The 24178-nt window shown below is 34.8% G+C and overlaps 1 protein-coding gene across 1 annotated transcript in view; it reads right to left on the reverse strand.

The window, feature by feature from the left end:
* MCTP1 (multiple C2 and transmembrane domain containing 1) overlaps positions 1–24178 on the reverse strand; it is a 505394-nt gene that overhangs the window by 207968 nt on the left and 273248 nt on the right. Inside the window, 3 exon segments of the mRNA XM_027606101.2 lie at positions 1008–1085; positions 6432–6491; positions 15497–15535. Of these exon segments, the coding sequence (XP_027461902.2) occupies positions 1008–1085; positions 6432–6491; positions 15497–15535 (177 nt within the window).

The following is a 24178-nucleotide window of genomic DNA, read 5'->3' on the forward strand; positions in this document are numbered from 1 at the left end:
TAAGGGTCATAGGCACTGGCCTTCTCCTATATTCTAATCACTATTATTAATTACTATAACTGTGAACATTATCCATTCTCTTGCATGGATACCATATATGCTAATTAAAGTCTTTCAGTCCTGATTCTAAATTTACTGATTAGGATAGCAGGTTGATCTGGATATTTGGAGAATTTAAAAGAGAGAAGCAGGAGCCTACTGCAAAGTTGTGTTACGTTCATTTATTTCTTTCCTTTAGCAGTTTTTTTTTTCTCATAGGATGTACTTAAATAACATATTAATTGAAGTATTGATAGTCAATCAAAAATTGCTTATTGAGCACCTAAACGGAAGGAGTGTTAGATCCAAGATATCCCTCAATAAAATTAACATATTAGAGCTGGGATTTAGTTATCTGAGATGTTTTCAATTATGTCCTTGAAACAGAATTCTGTTTGCGGAAAGAAATAGGAAGGAAGAAGAAAAAGGAAAAACAACCTGGCTTCGAAGGGAAGAACTGACACTGCAAAAGGAAGAAATAACCTTTGAAATTTTAAAGGAGTAATTCCCAAATTTTAGCAGGCAGTTTGTTGAGATCAATGGGCCTGACCGTCCTGGATGTGATTCGGTTCTCGTGCAGCAGAGCTACTCACATATTTCCAGCATGTGCCCCACGTGATCCTCACGCACACTGAAGTTTGACATCATTCTCGTAAGGAACATTCATCCAAGTTCAGACTTAATCAAGACTATCAAAACACTAGATATCAATACCAATTTGAAATTCTGAGGCAATTAGACAATGACCTGTATCGTTAGTAAGATTTTAGAATGGGTGAGTTGGCAACTTAAGGATATATTAGTTTATGCATATTATTACTTGAAAAGGAATTTAAGATTCAATTCCTATTCAAATGCATAAAAAAAGTTAGAATAGGGAATATGTTTTCAGAACAGTAAATTAGGCATGAGAATTCACAGCCCATGCAAGCTCAGAAGGAATAAACAAACTGAACGATCGAACTTACTTGTGCATTTTGGTCATAATTACTCTGAAGCTCTGCTCTGCAGAAGCCCAGGACAGGAAGAGCAGGCCTGCCGCACGTCTGGATGGAGATGAACGATCAGAACTGTACAGGAAAGCTTTGGGGGCACTATCGACACCTCATTTCAATCAGTGTTTAGCATTATTTTTCAGAAACACATTATTTGAAAAAAAAAAGTATCGGCTCCCCAAGTCACTGTCAGAAAATGTCTTCTAGCACAATGAAGATAAGTGCCAGTGCAATAATATCATTTCCGGCCACCATTTTCTTTAGTGGCATAATACCACAGTGGTCAAAAAGAAAAAAGAAGGACAGAGATTAAACAGTGATGGACCCCTGCTGGAGTGTTTCAGGTTTTCATTCATAAGCATGGTAGCGAAAAGAAACGTAGGAAGAGAAATCATGCAAAGAATCATTTCCCCAAGACTCTGCTTCAGAATATTTAGGATACTGTTTCCAATGTCAAAAAAGTGGTAAGGCCCCAGAAGAATACATATTACATGGATAGGCAACAACTATGATCACCTTAACTGCATCCCACATGCAAATCTTTTGTAATGATTAAAGAGATATCTCTAAAGAACAGAGAAATTTTGCCCCATGTGATCTGTCCCATTTTCTCTTTGTTGCCCTTGTGCCTAAGAAAGCAACAAAAAAGTTCCTTTGTTGCTAAGACCAAGAGCAGCAAGAGATGGATTCAGAAAGATGCAGCTGAACAAGAAATACTGGAAGGAAATTATGATAAGCCAAGAGTTTGTATCAAATGACTAGAGCATCTAGACAGTTTCCAAACAATAAAATTATCATGAGATGAGAACATCAACAGGGAGGGTTAGATTCAGCCAATTTGAAAGACAGGTTAGATGATACACTAAGAAATAAGCATGTATTGAGCCACTTTTAAGTGCTAGGGTTTTCATACTCCAGTGTTTTTTATAACAGGCATTTTTAAGGTAAAGAAACTGAGGCACAGGGATGATAAATACCCTACTCAAAGCCAAATGGTTAGTGACTAGCAAGGCTGAGATTTGAATCTGTGGTTGCTGATACCTAATTGATCATTTTACCCAGTATATCTCATGTTTAGAACAAAGCCTAAGAAGTTCATAATACAAAAACAAAAAGGGAAATAACGTGTACAGGATTTGTTGAAATACTTTGACTCCTGTTTAGACAAAATATATCCACGGGTATCAGTTATTGAGGAAGTCTAATCAGGGGCTTAGAGGAAGCAAAAGTAGGCAGGTGGTAATAACTCTAGCATATATTGTTCAGTAAAGCATAGGAGAGTTAAGTGTGCTCCATCATGAATTATCGTCTAGCATCTATTAATAAGGTGGTGAAGTTATAGAATTTCATAAGTAAATTGAGAACACGTCTATATTTCAATTCTGGTTATTAAAGCTTATTAATTCAATTCCTTGAAAAACCGGATCACTAATAGAAGGAGGTATCCTATTATTCTAGATCTTGATTTAAAAACAGATCAAAACCAAACCAATCTATCTAGATTTACCATGTGGCTAAAAAACACTCAGTCATATTAATCTTCTCCCTGATAGGTGCAAATAATCCTTGGCTTTTGTTATCTTGGATTTTATTACCTGTATACAACCTAATCCCTCCAAATGAGACCCAGACCCTGTGAAACTGGAGTGAAAGACATCAGTGTGTCTTTACAATAGCTGTGTGTGGAGTCAGCTCACCTCTCTTTTCAGCACAGAGGTGCACATGCTTTTATTTAATCAAATGATCCACGAGACACTACAAAGAAGGGATAATGATAGCCTAGAATGGCTGTTTTGTGCTGCAAAGCCTGGAGCATGGAGCAATTATTAGCTCAATCCCAGGCACAGGCATGGTCTATCTTTTCCTTTGCCTGCCGGGTTTATTCTAGTGAATTGCTCCTTGGTGATGAAGTCCAACAAGTAGATTTGTTCTACGGTCCATCCAGCCTCTCAAAGCAGTATTGCCTTTACAGAAAACCTTCCCAGGGCTTTGTCCAGCCTACTTTAAAGTGCCTCATGTAATAATAAGGCTTCGATCCCTTTTTTCTTAGAAGATGATTCGCAGCACTATAATCTTTAGAGAAACTCTCCTGGTTTTTATCCTTAAACTTCCTTTCTTATTTCTGTTGCTTCTTGAAACAACTTAAGGTGTCAAGAAGCTATTTATGTTTACTTCGGATGCTTTAACTAGCATCTCTAAACTTAACTGTGGCCAAACAAAAGTTCTTAAGCTTTTATGATGTTTGATCAAGTTATATACTGATAGAAAATCATCATATATGTTGTAATCTTATTGGTTTGCTCAAGTAATGTATTGGTTTCCACCAATGATGTAAAGAAATAACGAGTCCTGAGTTTGACTTACATTTTTTCTTTTGAGACTTTTAATTAAATGTTACAAATACATTGTTTTCTGAGGGTCTTACTTTCCTACCTAAAGGTATAAATAATACCTCCACTTTTCTTGGGTGTATGTCATACATGGTTGAGTTGTTCAGAACATAAGCACTTCAGCACAGGATAACATTCTTGTTTGATAGAACCAATACTTCTCCTTGCTCTGTAGCATCTTCCTTCAACCACACTTTGATTTGACCCTACCCTAAGATGGTGCTTTGACATAATTGCTAACCATTCTGTATTCTGTGCACTCTCTTGGGTCCATTTCATATTATGATCCATCTCTCCATTTCTATATGTGGTATCTTGGTATAGCCTAGCCTTCTCCATTTAAACAATCTTTTCTCTTTAATTCACTATAGTGTTCTCATAACATGGTTTGTTCAATTAACTCTCAGTCTTGAAAATCTAAATGGTCAATGGAGTTTTGTTATTCTTAATGGGAAGTTAAAAATCTTCAATGAAATTCTGACTTAGGGTAATTCAAATGGCTTCACATAATGTTTGTTGGCTTCATGAGAAACATGGTTAATTGCCATACCCCCTGCTTAATGTTTTGTGTCCTAAGCTATCATGTTTTGATGAATTATAAATGTCATATCTTTGGAAAATTAGAATATCTCTGTATCACTTCATTTTTTCTATTATTTTGCTCTCAAGAAAAGTAAGATCTACCAAGTAGCCTTGACATTTATTAAGCAAGTTCTCACCAGGATTCAGTTTCACATGGTGTAATTCAGTTGCTGTCTCCAGGACACATGTATTGATCCTTATAAATAAGCTGATAAAAACCACAAAGCACACATATGCTCCTCATGTAAGATTTTATCTGAACTATTTAGGTTTTCTGCATATCTAAAAATGTCTACAAAAACCTTCCTTCATCCACATCTTCTCTAAAAGTTTAATCACAGTATAAATATTACCTGGGCAAAGAGCAATGAGGTCAGCTATGAGAGGACCTTTGAATGTGAATATGAAGTATCATACTCATCCAAAGTAGACTGGATCGTGGATTTTCAGATTCTGTAAGATGGGACCTCAAACATAGCAACACCACAGCCCTTAAACACATCCATCCATCAGTGGGTTAAGGAGCTGTGGGGGAGAAGTGTTACATAATGCAAGAAGAATCTGAAAGGGGGTCAGTGAAGACAAACTAAGGGAAGGACTCTATTTCTACATCACATCTATATTCATCATTGACCTGAAAAGGAACTCAGTTGCTTTAAACAATTATATTTATGATATTCATAGAAAGAAAAATATTGTTCCTGATCTGTCATCCCATTTTTAGGTACATAAGGTCAATGGCATCACTTCTCTGGGCCTTAGTTTCCTCAGTGATAAAATAAATGAGCCCTAAAGGTTCTGCCTTTATGACTCACTTTGTTAGTTACTCAACAAATGCTCAGAAGACTCAACAAATGCTTAGACCGCTGTACCTCAAATACAAAAAAGTTATATTTTAAATTTGTGTATTTCTTATTTTAAAATTAGTGCAAGAGATTGAGAAAGGTTAGTAAAGAATATTTAAGGATTAAAAAAAAGAATATTTAAAGATGAACACAACCAAATGGAAAGTCCTGGTACATGGAATACTAATTTGGAAGTAGCAAAGTGGAAAGGTGTTGAAAGAATCATTGGAAGGGAAACCCTTAAAATTTATTACTTATGCAATTGATCCTGGTAGCAAGGCTTCATTCATATGATCAGTTTGCACGTTGGCTGCATATAGAACAGATTCAACACAGAATACTCCTGAATTCTGCTCTCTTGGCAAAGAAGTATACTGTATGAATTTACCATACTTGTGGGTCTCAAGAAAAGAGAGACTAAATTTTTGCCAAAAGTCAAACTCCACTTAAGATAATGTGACAGTTCAAGAGCAGTCGCTCTGTGTTTTCATGGATAATGCATGAACATATCAAAGAAATTATTGTTATTTTAGCAAAGACACAGAATAACATCAGTGAAGGCAGCCATCAGTAGACTGAAAGGAAATGAAGATTCTATAATAATTAAAATAAGCTCTCGTCAATGAAAGGCTGCCAAAAAAAAAAAAAAAAAAAGTGTGCATGGAGGGAACATAGCCATGATGAAAAGAGGTGGTTTATACTGGCTCAGTACATGACTTAATCTAGTGCCGGGCGGTCTGCTTAAAAGACACTAAAACAAATCTTAACGTTCTAAAGAGGAAAGGTAGTTTTCAGTCATGAGCAGTTTTAGAGCCAAGGAAAGAAAATGGCAAGGCCTGATGAGTATAGCATTTTCTCTGCAGTATCTATTGCTAGGTAATCATGTACCAAATGTGAATTTTCAAAGAAAGAAGGAAACTCTCAGCAAACTAGTAAGTGCATTTGTAATAAATCGTGCTGTGCATAATGCAGAATTAGAGCAGAGCAAAAAGGATGACAGAGCTCGCTATGTGTAAGTCATGAAAGAGTAAATAACATTAAATTGCAATGGCATTTAAAACAAATTCTCTGTAGAATTTTCACTTTTTTCTTTATTTAAATCAAAAGCAGAGTTGCTGTTTTCTAATTCATAAGTTTTTTTTTTCCCAAAGAAAGAACACTGATTATCTAGTATGTATATAGTATAAGATCACTGTAATGTGAGTAAATTTTTCTCAAACAGATGGAGCAGATTTTACAAGAAGGGGAAAAAAGAAACTGAATGGACCCTCTAGACAGCACCATCATCTTCCTGGAAGGGCTGTGGGCCTCTAGCTGGCAAGAATTTGGGATAAACTTGGTCCCACAAGGAACTGACTTCAAAACAATATATTCGGTATATGAAGTTCTTAGTTTATATAAATGAAGAAATGAAAGACTCACCCAAATGGCTTGGAATAAAAGTTAATAAAAAAGGCCAATTGAATACATTTTTCCGAGAGCCTATTTCAAAAAGTGAATTTCCTATTCCATATTTAACTTTCAAAATTACTATTCAAAACCAAAGTCAAGAATATTAATATAAAGGATTTAGACATTACCCTCCAAAAGAAAGACTTCACAGAGAAATAAGATCCAACCACTTCATTTTCTGAGAGATCCTAAAAACAAACAAATATTTAGCTACATTTTGAGGTGTTTTTGAGAATACTTAATTAGCCCAACAAAATCAAAATGAACAAGCCAAAACTATACATCCTAATGACCCTTCCGATGTTTATAAACTGTTAGTTTTCTTCCCTTGAGTAAATTAAAGTTTTTTGTCTTATTCCTATCTGGTATCAATGGTAGTAAGTTTAAAAAGGATTCTTTCTGTCATTTTTAAGAATCTACTTACCTCTTTATTCTTAAATTATTGATTATTACATCTCAGAGTCTAACACTTTATTTTAGAAAGTACGACTGTTCAAACAAACTATAAGATTCTGAAGGGAGTCAGATAATATCTTCCTTTTAACAAAACAAATTAACACCATAGACCTTCAGAGCTTTTTTAAAGAATGACAATAGAAATCTTAATTATAAACACACACCTAGTCAAATTTGGTTTAATGCCTTATTAAAAACTTCCTAGTTTTATGATATAATATAGAATATAGATAATGTAAGTTCACTTGAGCTCCACAAAAATAATTTTGACAAGAAATGAACACTGAGCAGGGTGGCAACTGGGTTGAAAACAAAGTTACAGATTCATGTTGGATATTTTATTACTAATCCTCAGACTTTCATAAAGTGAAACCAATTCAACTTTAGGAAATCAAAACCATAGTTGCTCACTTTTAAAGAGAACATTTGCATTACATGCATCCTTTACACTTGAAAGTTTTGCATCCTGTCTCTGGGTGTCAGTTATGGTAAAATTATGGGAAACCGGGGACACATACAGGGCAGTATTGACCATAGACACTGTGATGGAGAAGATGAAGTTTTGTAACTTATTTGATTACTCCATGATTTTGCGTTAGCAGTTAAGATAGTAGTCCAGCACCTCACATGATGCCTATTGCATAGTAGGTGCTCAATAAATAATTTGTTGATTGTTAGTCACTTGGAGTTTCATTTGGTTAGGTATAGATATTCCTTCCAAACATGATACCAAAAATCATATCAGAAAATAATAGTGAACTAAAATGTTTAGGGTGTGCAGCAAGTTGAATAATTTAAATTTAGAACTAGAATTACATCAGAGATCGTCTATACAATCTACCTGTTTTGTTTTGTTTTGTTTTTAACATGAAACCTATTTCTCAACAAGATTAAGATCACTTTCCCAAGTTCCCTGCATAGGGTTTTGTCAGGTAGCATGGCTAATGCCAGAGATGACTGGGGAAAAGTCCAGAGCTTAAGACATCGTTTTATTGGCACTACAAAGCTATAATTCATTTACATTTACAGCTATGATTCTCATCTGTCACACTTAGGACACTGTCATATCAGTATCTCAAAAAAAAAAAAAAAAAAAAACAAACCAAGTCTCTCAAGAAACATATTTACATTTGGACATTGGGACATGAACCTTATATGGAATGGTTGCAGTCTTTTTTGATGCTGTACATTGTTTAATGTAAAAAAATCTCATTCTAGCTTTTACAAAAGATGCGTGTTTTTCTTTTTGTATTGCCCATTCTCTCCTTACTTTGATTTCCAACTCTTTTGTAATTAAGCAGCATGTTTAACAACATGTGGAAAAAATTTTAAAGTATATTAAAGACACTGAAGTCTTGGAGTCTCCTTACACAAATAATTTCCCCAGAGCCAATAACACAAGTTATGCAACTAAGAGTGAGTTTTATCTTTTTTTTTAAAGATTTTATTTATTTATTTGACAGAGAGAGACACAGCGAGAGAGGGAACACAAGCAGGGGGAGTGGGAGAGGGAGAAGCAGGCCTCCCGCCGAGCAGGGAACCCGATGCAGGGCTCGATCCCAGGACCCTGGGATCATGACCTGAGCCAAAGGCAGACACTAAACGACTGAGCCACCCAGGCACCCCAAGAGTGAGTTTTATCTTAATGTGAAATGTATTAAGGCAACTTAAATGGATGTGAAAGTATTGGCTTTAGACTCAAGGCAGTTATAACAAATAATATGGCCATTAAACATTTAGAAGTCTTGTTAATTCATTTAAAGTTTAGGTGGTGTAAAGTGACTAATATTGAAAATGTACCAACTCCATAATTCCCATTGCTTCCTCAGATGAATACAGACGTTAATGATCTAATTATGTGACTAGTATGCAAAGAGCAAGATGAGATTGATGAATTTTTTGTATGTGTGGGGAGTTTTAATGATCAAGATTTAGAACATAGGTTTCTCTGTTAAAATTTGAGAAACAAAAATATTAGCCACATTTGGATCCACCAAGGTCCCTAGGCTGTGCTTTTCATGCCATGTTTAATTACTTCTGTCATTATTCATCAACTAAAATTTATATTTCATTTTACAACCTACATTCTCATGTAAATTTAGGCCTTTATTTCAAATGGAACAACTTAATTTTCCTGTGGACTCTTATGCCATTTATTGCCTTGATGAATATAAAATCCACAGCAGATGAGGCAAGGCTTTTCTTTCATGAGAGTTTCTAATAATAACAACAATAATAAGACACCTGGCATTATGATAAAGAGTTCTAAAAAAAAAAAGCGATTTTATCAGGAGGGCAAGAAAAACCAAATGAACTGTTTGTGAATTTCAGAGAAGACTGGTCTTCAATCATGATTGTAGATATTTAGTTATACTTCAGTATCCATCAAGACAAGAGGTTGATAAGGGAAGGAAAGTATCATTTTAAAAGTGCTAAAATTATAAAGGAAGAGCAAAAGGAAGCAAAACACAAAAACAGAGGCATCAAATTAATAGAGAAAAATTACTGAAGTTATCCTGAATAATGAATTGCTATTTCTTTTTTTTTAAAGATTTTATTTATTTATTCATGAGAGACAGAGAGAGACAGAGAGAGAGAGAGAGAGGCAGAGGGAGAAGCAGGCTCCCAAGGAGCAGGGAGCCCTATGCAGGACCTGATCCCAGGACCCTGGGATCATGACCTGAGCTGAAGGCAGACGCTTAACCATCTGAGCCACCCAGCACCCGAATTGCTGACTATTTCTGCTGAGGCTTTTGAATTTATGAAAGTAGCAAGATCCATTGATAAAATCTTATTTAAATCTACTTTTTGCCTCTAAAACACCAATATACACTAAGAACATTTATCCTCAAAGATCAAAAATCCTACTATGAATCTAAAAAGTAACAAGATTTTAAATTAAAAAATCTAAAAGATATACTTTTTTCCCAGAGAAATAAAACTAAAGGACAGTTAATTTCTTTCCTAACAAAATGAATACGTTGCTGTTTTTTAGCCTCCTATTTAAATAAATCATAAAAACCTTTAAGGACTTTGTCAGATGAATAAGGATTAGCCACTAAACTTCAATTAGTAGTGATATTTTTTATTAGCCTTAATGTGTACAGGCCTTTAAACATTTTGCATGTTTATTATAATTCAGCAATTCCTCAATACTCAAAACACTCACCACAGATTTGAAGCCTGAGATTCAAATGTGAAGGTCAAGTCAGGTAGCACTCACACTACACAGCGTATTTTAATAGGTGCACAATTTCCTTTTATCAATAACTCTGGGCATTTACGAGGTTAAAAATAAATAAATCCATAAGTAAATAATTTTCGTAGGCTTTCCTGGTCTGACTGCAATCACTGTTTATCAAAGCTATGGCTCTTAGATGCTCCAAGTTGGATATGCCTATTGATCGTTATGTAACTGAAAATAGGGGCATGAAGTAAGTAGAAATGGTGCTGAAATGCTATTTTCCTGTTTTCGTGGTTACTCAGATTGGTGTTCATATCATTTACACTCATTAAACACAAATGCGCAACTCCAACTGTCCATCTAAATATTTCTGATGAGAGACAGACAGTCTCAGCTCCCCAGAGGACATGCCCTGTAACTGAAGTCTGACCTTGCTTTGTCTTTCATTTTCCTAGAAATTTTAACTTAAATCTGTTATTTGTGTGTTAGTGTGTGTGTATAAACACATGCATGTGTGCATGTATACTGCCGTCAACCAGGGCTTCGAAAGCAGAATCTTCACAAAACAATGACTTATTTTCACGGTAGATATTTAGGGGACTTTAAAACCAATAAACCTCCTCTCAGTCACAGTCAATTAAGTATATATATATACACACACACGTATACATATATATGTTAGATATATCTGATGTATATTATATATATACAAATATATATCTTTCGAATTAGGAGGCAATAGAATCTTGCAAACCAACCCTTAGCTCCGTTGTCCTGGAGCCAAGTTGTATTGGTTCCTGCCCTTTGATCAGTCCAGAAAGAATCTTGGGAAATTGTCAGCTCACTGGGTAACACATATTAACAATGTGAAGGCCAATCAATGGCCCACAATTAAACATTTTGGGGCTAGCATGCAGGTGTCATGGCATTCACGCTCTGCTTGAAATTACATGTTGTCCTTTCACTTTGGGCCAACTCAACCAGATTGGCTCCCTCAAGGACCCACAACATTTTAAAAATTCAACAAGAACGGTCACATACATGTAAAGCCACTGTTACAGCAAATCCCGGTAGTTATGAATTATAATATATAAGAATGTATGATATTTTATACCTATGGGAAAATACTGTCAAAGCAGCAAGAAAAAAATCATCTCAACATAAAACTTAATTGCGGCTCCATGTATTTTGTGGGATAATCAAATATTTACTGGCATTATGTTATCTCTATTTTAAATGAACTTACTACAAATTTTAGGAGTTTAGTTGATTGAGGTAAAAATAGTCTTTTATAATAGAAATGCTCATGCTATTTGCCCTTTGCTGCATTTTGGAATCTCAGAAGCCTTAATTATGAGGTTAACTTGATAGCATTCCCATATAATACAGATTTGGGAGTATAAACAGTGGTAGGGATTTCTAAAAGAATTACATATTTCCTTTGAAAATATGTAAACCATCTAATTTTTTTCAAAGATATATGCATAATAATTTGAAAAGCCATTTGGATGACTCACAGTTAAGAGACCAAGAAAGTTTGCATGTTTTGCAGGTTTTAAAAAATCATCTATTTATTATCAGGATATGAGGTGTTTGGAGAAAGAACCTGATAATTGTTAAATAATGACTTTTTTTTTCACTATGTCAGACTGTGTGAGATACTTAAAAATGCGTTAATCTGTTTCTCTAGTGTTTCTTAAATTAAAGCACTTAGAGGTTTTCACTGATGCATTTTTAATGTGTCATCCAAGGTGTCAGGTTTAACTACGCCCTGCAGACTTAGAGTTGAAAGTGTTCTCTAGTTTAAATTAACAATATCCTTGCCAAAAGTCTTATTAAAAATTGCTTCATTTACCAGTGAATAAAGTGTTTTATAGTTCATTAAAATTATGCTAAGTGATTATAATAAAATCTTTATAAAAAGATATATTACTAAAAAAATAAGCCATCAAGTAACAGAAGATATGCTAATGAGACATCATCACATAGTCCATATTATATTATTCAAAGGATGAACTCTTCTTAAAACATTTCTAAACTGTTATTGTTGAGAATATGAATTGCAGTGTGTATATCTTTATATTATCACAATGGTTATGTCTCATGTAATTAAAGAGTTTTATTGAAAGCACATAAGCTTATTATCACACTCATCGATAAACTAGTTATTCTCCATTAAAACACATACACACACATGATTTAGTGTAAAATCATTTCTGCTTCTGTCTGTCTGATAGAGGCAATTATTTCATTATTTTTTTCTATTTTTTGACTGACCCCACACAATTTATTCACAAAACACATATACATCTTCTCTTCTGAGCTCATGAAACTTTCTTGTTGAATAATTTAACCTTAGAATAAATTATCAATGATAAGCTTCTTCTAAAGAATAAAATATTGCAATAATTCAAAGCATTACCATTTCTCTGCCAAAATACATTTTGTCATGTAAGTATAACTCTTTGACCAGGATAATTATTCAGTTGCCCAAGTTTAGGGAGACATTGATCCCTTTCTTATTAAAATAACATTTTTCTTTAACAGCTGAGTGTGGGGCAGGATTACAAATGTGCAGCATGGAAAGCAAGCTTGTGGAAAATCGGAAGGAGAGTTTTAAAGGATGTTATCATAGCCAGAAGAGGAGATACGATGGAATTCATAATTATTTACTGGTTAACATACCATTCAAATATAGCATGTATTTTATACAGTCTTGCTTCTCAGAGGTAAATGCAGGTGTATTTCTTTTCCTACTTGTCATTGGATGGTAATACAATTACTCTAAATAACATGTAAGTCAGTCCTGAACAGCAGTTACAATTCCCTGCCCTCAAGTTGGCTATTCAGCTCTTGTTTTCAATAGTATATACAATCCTGCATTACAAGAGTGCCACAAATAATATAATTTCCATGGAAAGAGGCGATTATTGGCAAGATGACGAAAATGATGAACATATATTTAAATAATGGGAAACCCCATGAGCTGATTCACTTGTATCTCAGGGAGATGTGCATATTTAAAAAGTAATTATGTCAACTTAGTTTTCCTCTCTATGGTTATGTCACATCTGAAAATAGAAGAAAACAAGAAGAGGAAGAAAAACTCTGTACTCAAGAGAATATCTAGCAACATTATCTGACTATTTAAGTCTTGGCCACAAAGTTCATAATTCTCAGGCTTTATAATCACCATTGGTACTCACAGATAGGCTTCGTATCAAAGCCCGGCTACAGAAAAGCAGGAGACCTCATTGTCATACATCAAGATTCCAAAGATGAAAATGACCTGTTTATGTGAAAAATTCACCTTTGACTTTGAGGACAGTTGTATCAAATATAAAATACCTATATTTAAATGTAATGCAAATAAATTACATCCTTTTTCCAAAAATAGAGAGGAAAAAGATGTAGACACAAGGACCTTTAAGGGGAAGGTTGAAATAATTAGAAGAGGGATACATTTCCACAAAATAGTAACATAGTAATACATAATGTTACCCAGTATAGTCACTCATCCCTTAGTTTCTCCAGAAGCACAATCTGCTTGAACATCACACTTCTTCCTTTTATCCCTGGAGGATGGAACTGGGGAAGCAGTTTCAGTGTGTGTGAAGGATGGCGGACTATGTGGTCAATGAAGTTACAAACTTTCCCCAGATTTTGAATTTGACACTCTGTTCTCATCACACTAATATGGATGAATACATCAAATAGTTTAGGGGACAGTGATGATTTGAATGAATTACCAGGTTTCAGTATGTTCTCATAGAAAAAAACTAAATGAGTGAACTGATTTTCCTTTACTCAGCATTCAATATCCCTATTAAATTTTATACAACTGAAAATCCCTTAGGTTAAAAACCCCAAAGACATATTACCATACAAGCCAAAAATAATCTGCCAAGTACCCCAATAAGTGCAGAGCTAGACACAGGGAATTCTGTATCTTCAGTGGTGAGCCAGAAAATAGTCTGAATGTACAAATGGCTTATTAGTAATAAATTAAAACTTTAAGAATTTTAGATGTAAAAATCATGTTGAACAGATGTTTATTATTCATTTTAATTTTTTTGTAGACCAAAGGAAAAGATGTGGATTTATGTTTACTGAATTTATCATTACAATTAAATTTAATATTTATTCTTTCTTTCATACTACAATAAAATAGATCATTCTTAGTAATTAATACTAAATATTATATAATATCCTGCTCTAGCATTATGTCTTAACTACATCTGGAAGAGAAAATATTGATATATATTAATGTATTACATCATTTTTACACAGGTATGTCATAATATAGACACAGGATGAGGAAAGCCAAATTATGTGACTTTTAAAGAATACATACTTTTCATATAATACTAATTTTGAAGTACAATATCAAAGAAAAACGTGTAATACAAACATGAACAGTGCAAACATTTCTTTAAGACTTTTTGAAACTTTATTTTGGTCAATAAAAAAACACAGTGAATACTAAGTCAGAAATACTCAGCAACTTCCTTTAATAAATGCTTTTCACTTTATTAAAATATAAATGTGATTTTTAATGTGGCCCTGACCTTTTTGTGAGCCAAATTATCTTGCAGTATTTAATACTATAAGAATTGAGAAGAAACTGTACAGTAAGAAATACTTGTTAAAGCAAATTCAGACATTATCATACATACAAAAACATTTTGATGTATTTTCTAAATTCACATTAATAAAAATGACAAAATTAAAGAAAAATTTAAGTAATAGCATGATTCAATAAGAATGGAAAAAAAAAGATTGTCATGTTCCAGGGTCTAAAAAAATTACTATTAAAAATGAATACTGACTTTTTAAATAGAAATTTGAACAAAGAAGATCTTTACAAATAAAATCCCATTATTTTAAGGACTCTGTATATAAATGTCAGTTTCATCTTGGTAATTTATTTGTGTCCAAGAGTGGAACCACCACTGAACAAATAAGAAGCTTAGTTTAGATCTTATATATTTTACAAGTTATAAGAGCCAGGTCTTTGTAGGTTACAGGAACCATAAACTCCTCTCACTCCCAAGAGCCATTTATTTATTTCTGGAAGTGAGAAGAGGCCATGATGGAAAACTCTTCTTGCTACAGATTCCAAAGACGTAGTACTAAAGGGATTTTGAGTTTACAGAACCTCAGACTCAAATTTTCAGTGGACAAAGACAGAGAGTTACATGAATCTTCCTTCTCTCTGGATTGGTCTCTACCCTAACCCAGCCATTTTATTCCTGATCTGGAGCAAAGACATTTTCTAGACCCTGTGGCACACACAACAGAAACCAGATGCTGAGAATGATGCTGAGAAGGGGACCAGGCATTAGCAAGAGGATGATGTGGATGTGAGTGATCAGTGTGATTTCTAGTTACTTAGGAAGCATCACATGATTTGCTTGAAGTTTATGGGAAAAAAACAAGAGTGATGAAATCCTGTAGTACAGTTTGGGTGAAGAGGTGTGAGAGAGATTTGGAAATGCAGCTGATAGTTCTTCTCAACAAGAAAAGCTGAAAGATCACATGCTAAGCCATTACCTTACTTGATCTTTTCCAGCTCTTCCTCATTAGCATTGTCTGTAAACAAAATAAAGCATTTTCATTATCTTATGACTCAAATACAGAATAGGGCAGCCAGCGGTTTTCTAGAGGAAGCTTAACATTTAAACAGCAGTTTCCAGCAACGAGTATACAAGACAAAACTTGTTTATCACATACACACAGCTAGAAGAAGCACCTTTAACATTCAAGCAGTCTTTCTGGTGAGAGTTCATTTGCTATATTCTTTTGTAGACAGAAATGAGACCGTATTTTTAAATAGAATGGAAATTTTGAGATATCTTAATTATTGGTTGGAAAAAAAAACTCTTATTGAGTTTCATGATTGGCAATTGTTCCCTTTGGTGATGGAGGTGAAGGATGTATGATGACTTTAGCAGGTAACTTTTCTCTTCAAACATGTTCAAAAGTCTGTCGTTTTGGTGGCATCTTAGAATTATCTCTGCTTCCAGTTAATCTTTAACTATATTGGGGTCTACAAATGTTTTCAATTGTGAAAAATGATACATTAGTCGATCTTCCTGCTAAATGTTCAGCCATAACATGTCCTTTAAATCAGTTTTTTCTTTTTCTTTTCTTTTTTTTTAAGATTTTATTTAGTTATATGACAGAGAGAGAGAGACAGCAAGAGAGGGAACACAAGCAGGGGGAGTGGGAGAGGGAGAAGCAGGCTTCCTGCTGAGCAGGGCGCCCGATGCGGGGCTCGATCCCAGGAACCTGGGATCGTAAGACATAAGCCGAAGGCAGATGCTTAATGGACTGAGCCACCCAGGAGCCCCTTAAATCAGTTTTTTCTGTCTGTGTGTTTCATAGTAAGAAGTAGTTATGGCTACGAGTTTTATTTAAGGCTAATGGAGATCTTTAATGAGTGCCCAAGATCAGTGGTCTCTTGTATAAAGTAAGTCATAAAAATCCAAAGATCTTTTATTTACTCTCCAGTTTTAAATTTTTCTCAGTGAACACTGAGGTATTAACTTCCTGATTAATCCTCTTTACCCTCTCTTATCTTTAAGGCCAATGAAGTGGAGAATAGGGAATATTTGGAGAAAAGAATATAGAGATTGAAATGCTACTCATATTTGTACATCAAGGAAGCATACTGGTGCCTTTAAGAAATATATCTCCTTCAGCAGAATTTACTATAAAGCAGGACAATTTCAGAAACTACTCATAAATTACAAAAATATAACAAAGGAAAGATTTTAATATAAGATTAAGTCATATAGAAGACAACCTTTGGCCTAAACCAAGACAATGGAATTACACAGAAGTTCTATGGTAGGAAATGAGAACATCATAAAATTGTCAAAGATAAGGATTCATTTGTCTTCTTTGTAGATAGTGGTTTTATATTTTCCCTGTATATCCTCTGTGTTAAATATTGACCAAAATATGGAAGAGTGATAGATTTCCTAATGTTACAATTCCTAATTTTTTTTTGTTGAATGGAGCCAGGAAACAGCAAAGCATTGTTACCAAACACTATTTATAGAAATATTTTATATGTTTTCTAAGTACTAATGTGCAATTTATTTTGAAGCAACAAAACCCACCATTGGGTTGTGGAGATGGTCATGTAGTGGCCATGTAATAAATACTTGTTGTTGATCTTAAGTGAGTTACTGTCATCAGCATCACCACCACCACTTTCTCCCTTATCACTGAAAGGCAACTGGAAACCAAATACTTTCACGGCATGCCATATTCACAACGACTCTACCAGCAGGAGTCAGACAATAAATGTTTAACTTTCTCAGAAAGCAGAGTTTCAATGAACAAAGAATGATAATTCCTAGAGATAATGCTTTTAGTCAAATCAAGTGAGAACAACTAAGATAAATCAGAAAGTAAAATATCATAGCTCATGGCCATTTATTATCATCATCTAGTTTCTAAGAATCTCCTAAAATTCCATTCTGTAAGGGGCTAAGAGCATGAGGAAGAGTTCAATCTCAGGGCAACACTACTCAGTGTAACACACATTCACTACTGCTGCTCAAAACCACATCTCCTGACTCAGAGCCACTGCATACAATAGCCCTTCAAGATATAAAGCTAACTATATGATTGGTATTTTTCCCGTCTCTCAAAACTGGCTTTACAAATAGGCTGCATGGTATCATTTTTCAGAATTGAGACACTGACACAAACAAAAAGTCAACAATTGCCCTGAGTATAAATATGAAAGATCTGGCAGTTATGGGGACAAATTCATTATTTTCTTGATTTGGTTTCTAGAATTCTATTATTGGATCCACTGACTCTCAAAATGTCCCTAGATTTTTAAAAATTATTATTTTATTTTTTTCATCATGATAAGTATATTCTTTAATCCCCATCCCCTATTTCGCCCATCCCCCACCACGCAGCTGCCCTCTGGTAACCATCAGTTTGTTCTCTATAGTTAAGAGTCTGGCTCTTGGTTTGTCTCTCTTTTTGCTTTGCTCATTTGCGTTGTTTCTTAAATTCCACATATGAATGAGATCATATAGTATTTGTCTTTCTCTGACTGACTTCTGTTTAGCACTGTACTCTCTAGCTCTAACTCTGTTGTTGCAAATGGCAAGAATTCATTCATTTATATGACTAATATTCCACTGTGTATATATACACCACATCCTCTTTATCCATTCATCAATCAGTAGACACTTGGACTGCTTCCATAGTTTGGCTATTGTAAATAATGCTGCTATAAACAAGGGGTGCATGTATCCCTCTGAATGAGTGTTTTTGTAATTTTGGGTAAATATCCAGTAGTGCGATTACTGGTAGTTCTATTTTTAACTTTTTGAGGAACCTCCATACTGTTTTCCACAGTGGCTGCACTAGTTTGCATTCCCACCAACAGTGCAAGAGTTTCCTTTTTCTCCACATACTCGTCAACACTTGTTGTTTCTTGTGTTTTTTATTTTAGCCATTCTGACAGGTGTGAGGCGATATCTCATTGTAGTTCTGATTTGCATTTCCCCAATGATGAGTGATGTTGACCATATTTTCATGTGTCTGTTGGCCATCTGGATGTGTTCTTTGGAGAAATATCTGTTCATGTCTTCTGTCCATTTTTTAATTGGATTATTTGGTTTTTGGGTGTTGGGTTCTTTATATATTTTGGATATTAGCCCTTTATAGGACATGTCATTTTCAAATATCTTCTCCCATTCCATAGGTTGCCTTTTAGTTTTGTTGATTATTTCTTCTCTGTGCAGAAACTTTTTATTTTGATGTGGTCCCAGGAGTTTAATTTTGCTCTTATTTCCTTTGCCTCAGGAGACATATCTAGAAAAATGTTGCTACAGCTGATGTCAGAGACATTACTGCCTGTGTTCTCTTCAAGGATTTTTATAGTTTCAGGTCTCACAGTTAGGTCTTAAATCCATTTTGAGTTTATTTTAGTGTACGGTGAAAGAAAGTGGTCCCTAGATTTTATAGCACGATTTCTGCTTCTTGAGCCAAGCCAACTAGCTAAATCATGGGTTTAAGTATCCCACTCACAGGCTTCTTTTTCTTTTTAGATGGTTGGGTTAAGCTAGATTCAATAAAACTGAAAACAGTAGAAAAGTTTCAAAAAAAGGTGAATTTAACAAACATAGTATTACTACTGTTACCTTTGCTATCTGTGAGATGTTAGAAAAGAAAGATTGGGGAATGTTAAAGATAGGAGATAAAGCAAATTATAGAAAAATAAGATTTACGTTTTGCTCTATGATCTTAATTTTAGCTGAGAAACATATGAATTTGTTTTTGAAAGCATCATTACCTAATATTATTACAGGATAATCAAACTTCTTCATTAGCAGCTCAACTTTCTTTGAAGCCAGTGAAAGAAATAAGTAGTATAAAAATATGGCCTGTGATAGAGCTGTAGAACTGACTATGTCTTCATGAGATTCCACATTCTCAATCCATTTTTTACCTTTATTTTTTATTGTAGTATTTTTTTAGGCAATTACATGGCTACTAAAGATGTAAAAATAATCACAGAATAGCTAGATATTATAGTATAGACATATTATAAAACATTAAAATTTTATAGGTAGATTTAAAAAAATGTTAGCTGTGAAATAATTCAGAAAAATTTGCAAAATAAACCAACATGAAAGAAGTATTTTTTTTTAATTTGCTAAAGGCCAACTGGGGTCAATTCATATGTTTCTTACAATCTTCTATTTTTTTAGCTTTAGCCAAGCAATTTGTAGGTCTAGTTTATCTAAAAGAGTGTGTAACACAAATTAACTCACTTTTATTTCACAAATTCTCCAATGAAGAAAGCTGTGGATTGAACTCTGCTAGAAAAAGAGCCAGAAAGAACTCAAACACACTATCAGACCAAAATACCATATACAGGACACACATGTATGCACTCTACAATTTTGTAGGTTCAAAAACAAGACATGCATTCAAAACAGAAATGACAGCTGTGTCATGCAGCTCATCAGCATGCCCCTGCCCCCCATGAAGACTGTGGTTTCTCATACACACAATGCTGGAAACTTAAAAGATATATATCTCTATATATCTGTTCACATCTGAGTTTTTTTTTAAAGACTCAATGATGAACTCAATGGAGACTTTAGTATAAGCAATTTTGAAATACTTTTGCTGTTACTCATACTATACTCCTGAAATTGCTGTAATTAGACATTGCATGTTTTAGAGGCTTTAGTAGATTCAGTAGGTTGATAGGATTTTCAATTCATTCTTCAGTTTTACTGATTTCTAGAACTGGCAATCCACACAAGGAGAAATCATCCCAACTGCATTATTCATGGAATGTACTGTCAGTATTAAGAGTGTATAAAAAAAAAAAAAAAACACAACTCACAAGATAACTGATTTAGAAACTTTACCACTTTGTGATGCTAAATACTCTGTATTTCCAGTTGTTTTATTCCTACTTTTGATAGCATTTTCTTAACATTAATGTTCGTTCTATTTCCTATTTGATTGTTAAACTTTGTTACTAGCTCTTGAAACTCATGTCTTCCATTCTCTACTTTAATACATATAAAATATTTAGTAGAGTTTTGTAAATACAAACACAAGAATAAACACATGGTTCTTGGGCTAAAGTCTTAAATCCCAAAAGCATAAAATAGATTATTTCTGTGCTAATAATCAAAGAGAATAGAACTCTTATAATTTTGGTGTGTGAGGATCAATGCAAAAATCATCCTCTATTCCTTCCCTATTCATCATGCTAAATATTAAATGGAATTGTGAAGCCCTTAATAACTGATTTCTTGCCTGCTGCATTTGAATTTTTCTAAATAAGATTTGTTCCTGGATTATTTGTGAAAGTTTGGCATACCATTTTCAAGGCAGCAATAGGTTACATATGTCAGACATATAAAAATTTAAAGATACCTTGGATCCCTGATTGTTTTTAAATAAAAAACTTTAAATATATTCCAGGGAAACATACAGAGCTAATAGTAGACATGTTACAAAATGGAGAAAATACAGTGATGCGCTTCTAATGCATTGTCGTCGTTAAATACCTTCATAGAGCAATACAGATCGATTTTAAGCAGATGATCATCAATGTGCTAATTTTAACTCAAAAGGAAACTAAATAAGTACTTAATATTGTTTGTGATAACCTCAGGAACTTGAATACTGAAGTAAGGAAAAGAAAAAAAACCTTAAAATATCTTTCCCTGGACCTTTGAAGTATTCCTTCAAATCCTTATAGACATGCATCCGCAACTCATTAAACAGCTACTGGTACAGAAAGCTGGACTAGCTTTGAGGGCAGTCATCAAAAGAAAGGTAATCAGAAGCAATAATTTATATATATATATATGTATATATATATATATATATATATATACATATATATATATATAACCAGAAGTGATAGGATAAAGGATGGAGGTGAGCTGAAGTATGTCAGGTAGGACAAGTGACAGTGAAGAAAGCCTAGACTTGAGAGAAGGTGAGCTCTGTTGGAGTTTGTATGAATGGGGCAGAGGTTACCAGTGAGGGAACATATGGTGCTCACTGGAGAGCTTTAAAGCCCCTCATCAGAAATATCATTTAATTAGAGAAATAAACATAGGTCACTGAACGCTTAGAAGAGAATAAAGAGGACATTATAGGACCTGGCACAATGCTTACAGATGATCAATAAATGTTTTTTGATGCTTGTTCAGCCAACAAATGGTTCTTGTTCAGAGGCTCAAAAATCTCATAATTAGCGTTGCTTCACAGTTTGAGAGACCTTAATAAAATAGCTATAAAACTGCTATCTAGAACAAAACAAACAAAAGAGAAGCAAATTTGTCTTTGTTAGAAATTTTCATCCTATAAGCATAGGCTTAGAAACCCCGATTCAAATCTAGGACCTCAGACTAGCCAGGATATGGGGGATGCCACGAGAATTTCCTGTAGGGGATCTTTCCTACTTCCTGCCCTCCTCCTGAGCCAGTTCACTTCTCCACAACCAACCCCGTGCTCCCAGCTATTGATCACACCTCCAAGGAGGAGCAAGTGAAACCGCACTGGACACCCTTCTCTCTACTCCTCAGGTGTGACTGGGGTCATGAAGGTCACCAGCCAGAGGTGGCTCTAGTATAGGCTGCAACAGTTGTGCTTTTCTGAGGCACTGAGTCCTCACTAAGCTACTCACTTCCCTGGTGAAGAAGAGAGAAGCCAGGTGAGAGTCAATGCTGGTGTGGGACGGGAGAAGACATCCCTTTTCAGTTGCCACAGAGGGATGAATTCAGTGCTATTTGGGACTCTGAAGGGAAGGGAATGAAGTAAAGCAGTGAATGAAAAAATACTTGGCAGCAAAGGATTTTCTTTCAAAAAGCTGGGGTAGTCAAAGGGATTTGAATTGAGAAAATGGCATGAAGAATTCAGGAAGTACTCTTTGTCTTAAGGGCAAATGGGGCTGGAGGGAGACAATGAGGAAAAGGGAAAAGGAAGAAAAGATGAGCAATACCAGATTTTTGATGAGCAACCTGTTTCATGTAACCCACCTATTTTCTTCCTATTCATGTTTGATAAATCACTGACGATCAGCAGTCAGGGACTGTAATACTTTTAAAGGACGTTTTTCTAATTAGAAAGACATTGTGCTGAAATAACAACTTGGAGAAACTATGGAGATGGAAAGATTTTTACAGGAATTGTTGAAGAACAAACAGTGTTGGGAACCACTTTGCCTGTGCTGACACTCATTTGTGTGCAGGTTAGCTTAACTCAGCAGCTTCATCTTGGTCCCAGCTTGATCCCTCAAGCCCTCAGTTTGATGTTAGAGCACTTAGTAAATATCCCTTTTCTGCAAAAATTCAGCAGACCCTCCATCATCAAATCACCCAAATCACTACCTCAGCCGCGATATCCTTCTAATTTCCAGTCATATTGCCAGTAGGGATGGTTTGGGATACATAAGACCTCAGGCACTTAGGTATTTTCATTTATGAAGTGCTGTTCTTCATGAAAGGAACAAAGAATCTCAAAACAAGATTCTATCACTAAGTTTTGTTGATTTTACCTCTTATACGTAAATCTGCTGATTTCTTTCCATCTCTACCTCGGACAATCCTAATCCAAACCTCCATCGCCTTCCACCAGGATTTTTGCGATAATCGGTCCTAACTGGTCTCCAAGTATCCATTCTCTTCCTTCCATCTGTTTTCCACAATGTAGCTACACAGCTATTTTCAAAAGGCAAAAATGATTATGCCACTTCTGATTTATAGACTCCCCCTTGCTCTTTGGAGAATAACCACAAACCTTAACTTGGCCAACAGTCCCTACACAGTCTGGATAGCCCCTTTCCACTGTCATCATTTGTCATGATCTCCCATACTCTCCTTTGCTTCCACCTTTTCTCAGCTCCAGGACTTTTTCAATTCCTGGAATGTGGCATAGTTTCTCTGGCCACAGGGCCTTTGTACATGCTGTCCTCTGCTTGAATACTTTCTCTTTTCCTGGTTTTTGTCTTATTAACACCTATTCACACTTTAGACCTCAGGTCCCATTTGACTTCCTTAGAGAATTCCTGTCCCCCTAACTAGACCAAACTCTACTGTATTTGCTCTTAACAGCAACACACCCCTCTCTTCCCTCACACCCACACATCCCTCAGAACTCAAAACAGCCATCATGTTAAATTTCCTTCAATAATTATTTGATCCCTGAATTCTTCACTGGATAGAAGTCCTATGGTATCCTAAGGGTCTTGCATAAAACCTGGCTTATAGTAGTAGGCTTTGGCTAATACTAGGATTATTTGGATAAAGTAATAAACAAACACATAATTTATTCCTAGGTATGGATTAGCCAGCTAGGATATACTCCTTGGCTTGTACTGGGTGATGTACTATACTGCATACTTGTGCTGTATAATGTATTCTGATTTGGGAACTTCTAAAATGATGGGCTTCTATTTCTAAATATTCTCTGTAAAAAAATTTCCTCACCTACCCTTCCTTTCGCACACATGGGCCTATGCATATGCACACTTACATGCATTTTTTTTTTTTTTGTGGTGCTAAGTTCTCACAGTAGGTTTTTGTAGGACTTGTTAGAAAAGAGAAAGTTATTCCTCACTGACTTAAGTATGGATACGTAAATCACACTCAGCAAATACAGTATATGAATATATGTGCTTATCGTTTACTTTTTAGAAAAGAGAAAAACATTTGTTGAAAA

The sequence above is a fragment of the Zalophus californianus genome, chromosome 5 (genome assembly GCF_009762305.2).
Source record: "Zalophus californianus isolate mZalCal1 chromosome 5, mZalCal1.pri.v2, whole genome shotgun sequence".
Lineage (NCBI taxonomy): Eukaryota > Metazoa > Chordata > Mammalia > Carnivora > Otariidae > Zalophus > Zalophus californianus.